Source organism: Mytilus galloprovincialis, chromosome 1 (genome assembly GCF_965363235.1).
Source record: "Mytilus galloprovincialis chromosome 1, xbMytGall1.hap1.1, whole genome shotgun sequence".
Classification (NCBI taxonomy): Eukaryota; Metazoa; Mollusca; class Bivalvia; order Mytilida; family Mytilidae; genus Mytilus; species Mytilus galloprovincialis.
In genome coordinates this window covers 92450443-92458659 of record NC_134838.1, presented here as the reverse complement: position 1 = coordinate 92458659, position 8217 = coordinate 92450443, and the positions used below count along the sequence as shown (strand labels likewise).

The 8217-nt window shown below is 33.8% G+C and overlaps 1 protein-coding gene and 1 long non-coding RNA gene across 2 annotated transcripts; one reads left to right on the top strand and one right to left on the bottom strand.

Moving 5' to 3' along the window:
- Positions 1–1466: 1466 nt before the first annotated feature.
- Positions 1467–4918, bottom strand: LOC143044856 (opine dehydrogenase-like). Its single transcript, XM_076217059.1, has 2 exons — positions 4785–4918; positions 1467–2882 (listed from the first exon to the last, which is right to left on the bottom strand). The coding sequence occupies exon 2, from the start codon at positions 2860–2862 to the stop codon at positions 1657–1659; it is 1206 nt and encodes a 401-aa protein (XP_076073174.1). The 5' UTR covers positions 2863–2882; positions 4785–4918; the 3' UTR covers positions 1467–1656.
- LOC143044865 (uncharacterized) lies at positions 4786–6250 on the top strand. Its single transcript, XR_012968796.1, has 2 exons — positions 4786–4916; positions 5771–6250. It is a non-coding gene; the product is annotated as an uncharacterized LOC143044865 (long non-coding RNA).
- Positions 6251–8217: the final 1967 nt, after the last annotated feature.

The window sequence follows — 8217 nt, the reverse complement described above, 5'->3', positions numbered from 1 at the left end:
GCGCTTTTTACCTACAGTCGTCTACCTGTAATTTTAATGAGAAGTTATCATTACTTTAATAAATTTAACTTATATTTGTCATTAGTATGAGAAATGATCTAGTATTCTTCCCTTCCCACTAAAGTGGACAGTTTCGAATCATCCTGCTATTTTTCTCTTTTTGAAGAGCAGCAGTATGTGAATTACAATAGATTCGTAATATTGATGAACAGGCACCCCTGTCAAAAATTGAGAAAAAGAAACTTGAATATATATTTGAAATGTTGGCAAAATACTAAATGTTTTCACTCCTTTGGCTTCAGGTCTTAAGCAAAAACTGACCTGTGATGACTGTACGTGTTTGTATGTCTTTAGTATGTTTACGTTTAGCTCAGTATATATAGACTTTTAAACACATGTCAATGTGCTATGACATGAATGTTCTATGAAATGTGCTTTTAAATGATTTTTTAAACTTAAAAAAATATTACTTAAACTCTGCCAGGTCACACATGCCAGTTCAAACCCCGGATTAAAGAAAAATAAATCAAATATTGCAAAAGCGCAAATGTTTTATGTTAAAAGCGCAAATGTCCTATGATTTGAAGCGCAAGTGTCCATAAAAATAAGCGCAAATGTCCTATGAAAAAGCGCAAACGTCCCACGCCGATTTGATTAAGGTGTTTGGAACCTTTAGCGACCCCTCAGTTTAAATGCTGTTACTGATGATAAAATGGTGGTCAAGTTTGTTGTTGGTAATTTTAATTTCATTTAAGTTTTTCATGAGTTGATGTTCTTGATAGATTGGTTAAAGCCAAAAAGTGTTGCAGGTAAAAAAAAAAACCCGAGAGCGTCTTTCAAAATACAATTTTGTCAATTTGACAACTTATACCTCGTTAATTTTTAGTTGATTTGTTTTTTTATTTTGCTGATAATTTTGTTCTCTTTTGACATCTCTATTTGTAAAGTTTTCAGTGCAAAAACACCCCACCAAAACAATGGATTTAAGATTCTGAAATGTTAAGATGTATAATTTTTGATGATAACAATATTTCTCATAGTAAAAGTGCTACGTAAATAGATTTGTAAGTCAATAACATGGAAAACCATAGTTGTCCAGTAGGGAATGTTTGGGTATTGTATTTTTGGCATGGTAACCTAGAATGAATAGAGTTATCTTTCTTTGTACTGATTATTTGTATTTTTATTGCAGGGTCATTTCTAATATTACACAATAATTTTAATATACGAACAAAAACAACCTACGCATAGTTTCTTCACGATAACGTTGTTCGTATTTTTCGTCTGTCTAGGTGTTGCTAGTTACTTGTGGTTTCGAACTTGTGTGAAAGTGCTTGTTATCTTCTTGTATAATGTATAATCATAGCTCAAAATTGAAGGTACGTTAGACAAATTGTCAGATAATTCAGCTATCTAATTACTCACACCAAATTAATATACAGAACATTAAACAAAGAAGAATAACATTCAGTGCGATATTCGAACTTTACATCAACATTCTTTGCAATGTTCCTATTGATAATACTACAAAATGCATTAAATTGTTTATAGGTTAATTCACTAAAAAAACAACGTCATTTACATAATTAAAGCTTAATCTAGAACGTTTATATTGTACTCCATGTACTTGTTTCTGAAATAAAAGAATAGCTCGCTTCATATATCAAAAAGCTCATCTACACTGGTCATTCCGAATGATTGTGGTGCCCTTGCTAATCCTATATCTTTGCCTATAAGTTTTGAACCAACTATATATTCTTTTCCTAGTTTCTGTTGTCCCCATGCAAGTATTTCATCCATGGCTGGAGTAGGTACACCAGCTAGATCAGCAATTCCTTTCATTACTACCATTCCGAAAGGTACGTCTTCAGATGTGTACCGATAGTTGAAATTCGGAACATACCCCTCATTAGTTTTTACCATTGGATGTACTAGACCGTCATAGGCTTTATTTGTTCTCATGGCCATCTTTAGAGAACTTTTGTCAGTTATCTGATCAGGGTAATGAATTTTATACCAATCAAACAAATGGATAACCTCTGACATGTCAACGTCTTTTCGTTTTTGTTCGATTGCTTTTGCAGCTGCTAGCAATTCTTCACTGACCCTTGATAGAAGATCTGCTTGTCTATCATCGACACCTTGGTAAAATAAGGGTTCCTCCTTCAATGGTTTCCCGTCCCAGTTTCCCCATCTTCCGTACATCATTGGAGGATGAACATTAGCATCTGCCATCAGATTTATTGCAATATAGTTCTTGAGTAGCTCTAATTTAGGGTATTCTCCCAGAATTCCTTGAATTGTTTCTACCACAGGGAATGATAGTTGACATGCTTTACCCTTTAAAGCTGACATTCCAAGGGAATCTTTCAGTCCGAGAATCCTAGCATGTCTCCCAAATTCAACAATTCGGCATGCAAATGGTAAAGATTCTGTCGCTGCGATTGTACAACTGCTGGCTTTGTCACCAATTATATGACGGCATTGAAGTTCAAATCCAGCTTGACCAGGGAGTCCAACAATCAGTGTATTTGGCTGTAAGTGTGGCGCAATGGCGGTAAAATACTGAGCGTGAGCAAATGCTGGAACGACAAGAAAAACAATCTCCACCCCAGACATGGCCTTAGCTGCATCTTTCGTTATAAGTGATGGTTTCGAAAATATGTCATATTGAGTTCCATCTTGCTTCGTTATTGTCAACTTCATGTTTTCATTTTCAACATGTTTAGCCCACCTCTCTGCCTCGTCTTGGTATAATGTCAGAACATGCACGTCTAAATTATCCTTGGAAGCTGCGAGAGCAGACAAACAATGAGCACCATTTCCACCGCCACACACAAGTATTCTGCGTTTTTCAGTCATGCTTAATTCTTCTGAAGAACCTAGAAATATAAAAAGGAAAACTAATTTTATGGTATGGCTGTTCAAGTTCATGCTATGTAACAAGATGATGTAGACATTGTTTCTGTTTCCCCATCCCCTAGTGAATGCGTTTTTTATTTGCAAAAGCTGCATGGAAATAAGATGCATCAATTATATACAACTTCATACCAAATATCATTGGCATACCACTAGTGGTTTCCCTTAAACTGAGAGTACTCTTATATCGGTGCTTTGTGCCTATTGTTTAAATATTGGCTGTTTTTGCGCATCATACCGTTCTTTTGACAGATTTTGACAGTTTGTTCTTGTGTTGTGCTGTTACACCACTGTCCCAGGTAAGGGGAGGGTTGAGAGCTCAAAAACAATTTACTTCGACACATTCATTTTACGTCATTTCTAAGAGGTCCACTGAACTACAAGTTCCTCGGTTGTCGTTGGTTTGTGTCTATCATATTTGTATACAGTGAATTATTTTATTATAATTAAGACTGTTTTTAGTTTTCTTGTTTGAATTGTTTCTCATTTTTACTAAACGGAAAAGTTTTTTCATTGTTGAAGGCCGTAAGGTTGCTTATAATTGCTGTTTCCACTTCATTTGTTTATTTCCTAGACACTCACATTACTACGTACTATAATCACAAAATATAACATGGTTAACGCGGAAAGAGCACACCAAAGGTATTATCATGGTAAGGAATAAATATGGTTTTGAGTGTTGTTTTTAGTCAGTTATGAGATAATTAGCAAAATAATATGAGGAGGTGTATTGACTCCCCTCACCCCGGGAATGGTTTTACATTGCCAGATATATCCAGCTGTTTTAAGTAGGACATGATTATATGAAAATTTCACCAACGAAAGATCTATTATTTTAAGGTCAAACTTCAATTACAAATAGTAAAAAAAGTAACACAGTTCCCCATTATTTTACCTTGAATGTCGAAGAACAAATCAATGTAACTTGAAGTTCATGATGATTTGCAACAAACATCATCTGCCAAATATCTTAAATCAAATGTAATAAAGCATTTTTCGACATGAGGGGAAAAGTGGGGACTCAATGAGTCGAATTACATTTTTACTTTAAGGTTTGTAAAATAACACTTACCCTTACTTTGAAGTGAAGTAATGAACAGATGAATGGGTAAATACGTTGTAAAAGTTGTGATCTATAAAGTTTATCAAGTTACACATAAATGTAAGTGATGTGGTTTCAGTGGCGGATCCAGGGTGAGGCTCCGGGGGTTGGAACCCTCCTTTTTTTGAACGATCAATGCATTTGAATGGGGGACATAAATTTGGAACCCCAGGCCCTTTGTCCTTGGTTTGGAACCCCCCCCCCCCCTCTTTTTAAAATGGCTAGATCCGCCCCTGGGTTTTAAGCCAAATAATAACGTATATATATATATATATATAGGTTTGGCTCGAGAGGTTTTGTTTCCTCCTTATGAAAAAGGATAGGTAAGATTCTCTCTCTCTATTGTGACTATTTATTTAACCTTTGGTACATTGGGAGACCTAATTAACATTTGTTCACTATTTACAAAGTGTAAATTCTTATCACGAGTTCTTTTTTTATCGGACCTTGTTTACACAATATATATAATACACAGGCCGACACGTTTAAAAACGTAGTATTTGGTTCAGCGATTTTTGTTAAACTGAATACAATTTAAGTTCTAAAAAGAAGATTTTTGTACAGATCTAGATGTCTACATACATACGTGAGAGACGACATGCATCTATTTGGTAGGAGAGAAAACAGTTATTTATTGTTACAAATATCCACTAACTATGTGTGCATCTAATTATAATACATACCATGTACAAAATTTTCAAATACTCACATGTTTAATTGTATGACGGGTAAAATTAGATTAATTTAAAGATCGTCAACTTACCTTAGAAAACCTTACTGATTGCCCTATAGCAAACAACCTTCAGCTGTCCTTATAGCAATGTCAAAGTCAGTTCACAATCGATACTGGGGAGGATTTATCAATCAGTTGCAGACGACTACACTTTTCACACAAGTAAGGCTCTTTACGATAAACATACATGTATAAGATACGATGTTGACATTATCATGATTATATAGCTTCTTCTTTATTATATCAAGTTGATCCGCGGCTCATTTTTACTCGAACTGGAGGTAGTCCTCCTTTAAAAATCCAGTATGGAATAACAATTTCAGTTCCAGAAGGTATAATTTAACATAAATTGTACAGATTTATGCATTTTATAAATTATCTAAACATTACAGTCATACACAATGTCCGTTTATTTCTTTATAATCAATCGAAACATTTCGACCATGCTTTAATATTTTAAAGTCTAAAATGTATATGCAAGATGCCTTCAATAAATAGATACATGTACAGCTATTAGAACAAGATATTAATTAAAGACCATTTACCAATTATAAGGGCAGGAGAGGGTGGGGAGGTATACCTTTTTATTTTTGTGCAGAAAAGATCCCTTCACTTTTGTTTTGCAAAATATTTATTTTAATCCTGTCCTGGGAAAAGGTTTTTTTCAGCTCTTATCAAGCTAGTTAATTTAATTTCAAAATCTTATCTCCACATGAAAATCTGATGATTGCCCCCTAACTCACATTGACAAGATTTTTTTCTAACGATGTGAACAACATTTTGGTTACTAGTATTTGTGTTAAAAATAATAAGATCTAATTTCAAGTTTAAATATCAATAACTAACGCTCAAAATCAGATCATTTTGATAGTGTTTCCCAAAAAAAAGTAAGACGTTTGATCCCTTAAGCAAATATGTAAGAATATGTATACTTACTGTGTCAGACTTACTATAGAGAATATCAGAAGAATGCTTTTTCGGTAGATTTCTTATACTTTTTGGTTTTCTCATTTTAGGGGCAAACGAAGTGGACTCTGAGTGAAGGGTTGTATCATGGGCAATCATACCACATCTTCTTTTTTATAAGTACACACTGATGTCAATTCAAGATATAAAACAGAAAAAAAAAACCCGGTACAAGGTGGTGACCGTTATGGAATATCTGTGTTCGAAATTCTGATATGTTCAAATTTATTGTACTAGTAGCCATAAACCATAATTCCTCTTTTGCTCGATTGTGACATTCCTGAATGAGACTTGTCACTGAATTTGTAATAATTAGCGACACGAATGGTGTCACAGTGGAACAGGATCACTGGAGATCATCATGAGCTCTTCTACGAAATATTTATGAACTTGTTTGACTTTTTGTCGTCTTTATTTTCTTGCAATAGTGTTGTTAGTCCCTCTTCGACTTATGAGTTTTGAATAACCCCTTGGTAGCTTCTGTTTCTTTGTTAATTGCATTGACTTGTCATAAACAATTTATCAAAGTATTGTTCTTTTTTGTAAGTCAAGATGTAAATTATAAGCGAGTTACAAGAAAAAGTCGTTTTGCATCTATTGAGCACAGCGTCATGTGGAGGTCATCTCTGCTATGTTTAAAAATCGAATCTTTTTTTAACATTATGTGTATTTTTAAGTTACTTATAAGGATAATACAATGTGATTAAGTCGAAGGAAAGTAGAATGTTATTTCCCCACCTAAAGGTCAGAGCTATATTGCAATCATGTCCGTCTGCTCGACTCGTTGATATTTCCGTCACACTTTTCTCAGTGTTAACTGCTGAATATATGAAAAAAATGAATGACTTGATATTTTAGTATTTGGAAGCGAAGCAAAATTTTACAAATATGCAAATGGAGAGAACACAAACAGACTCCTAAAAACTAAAATCAAGACAGAATGAACAAAAACACAAACGTGTTGCCTTTCTTGTGATGTTATTTACGCGGAGAGCATTATATAATACTTATAAGTCTGTTAGGAGATACGATTTTGCTGTACAAATTGTAATACCAACCACTTTTAATATGGAAAATGGTGGAAACTAGTGCGGTGACTGAAGGCAGATTTTTTTTAATTTAATCTCCCCACCGAACACACACCTATATAATATATCATTGTAAAGAGGAAATCGTGTACTATAATAATATGCCTGTCGTCAAGACTTGATATGGTCACATTTTTTTTAAAATTGAGGTCAAAGGTCATATGTAAAAATCTGTGAAAATTTGGGAGGGTTTCAATTTTGACATTTTTTTATATTTCTAAACTCTACCTAAATACAAATGATACTGTTTTGGCTTTAGTAATGTTTGTTATTATACATAAACCTTAATCATTGAGATTTTTTTATCAAAAAAATTCATAAAACGACGTTTTATAAACAAAACTTCAAAAATCAAGTTTTCAACCTATAAAATGTTTAGAGCACCTTAACCTTATGACAAATTTCAATTTCAGGTAAACATCAAGTGTCACGCAGGACAATACTTTAAAATTATTTTTTAAACCATCATATTGGGTGAGGTATCAAACCAAAGCAATTGAACACTACAGTCAAATATGACCTCAAATTGAATTTGCGGATACTTCAGGTTTTTTTATAGACTACTCGTTGCTTTTTTTTTCACAATTATTACTGCTTCCATAGTATTATCTGTTGTTGTGTATTCTACTCTGGTTAAAATCTATTACATTATAGGTTTTGTACCTATATATCCCCCTTTTTTTTCCTTGCAACGTACCACAAACTTCAAAAGTATTCCATATAAAAAAAGATGTGATATGATTGCAAATGAGACATAAATTAACTTACAATAATTATTATAGGTCCCGTACGGGCTTCAACAATGAGTAAAATTCATACTGCATAGTCTTCAATTCCCGAAATAAATAATGTAAAACAAACGAAAAATCTAACGGCCCGATTAATGTACAAAATAAATAAGAAACAAATAGAAACAAACGACAAACACTGCATTATCATCTCATGACTTGAAACTGACATATACAGAATGTGGCCGGGTTAAACTTTTTTAAGGGCGCACCAACACTCCCCTAACCTGGGTGTACCAGTGCAACAAGGTTTATACCAAATCAACCGTTATCTTCATCATCTTAATTTTCATCAACCATAACAAGACATGTTTTAATATTTCTACTCATTTCACTCATGGCCACATGTCTGCACATGAAAGGTTCTGCTCACAGCAAACACGTTATTTTGAGTTTTTCTTTACAAATATAAACAAGGTATTGTAGGAAGTCCGAAGACATTTGTTTCTAAAAAAATACCAGCTTCAAACCATCCCTATCAATTCATCCAAGATTTAACAGAGATTAAAAGGGGGTTTAGGAAGGTGTGATGACATCCATATGCGTGTCTGCAAAGATGCTGAGGAAACATTATACGAGATGTACACACTATCTTGAATTCGCTCAATTTCATGGTTGGCA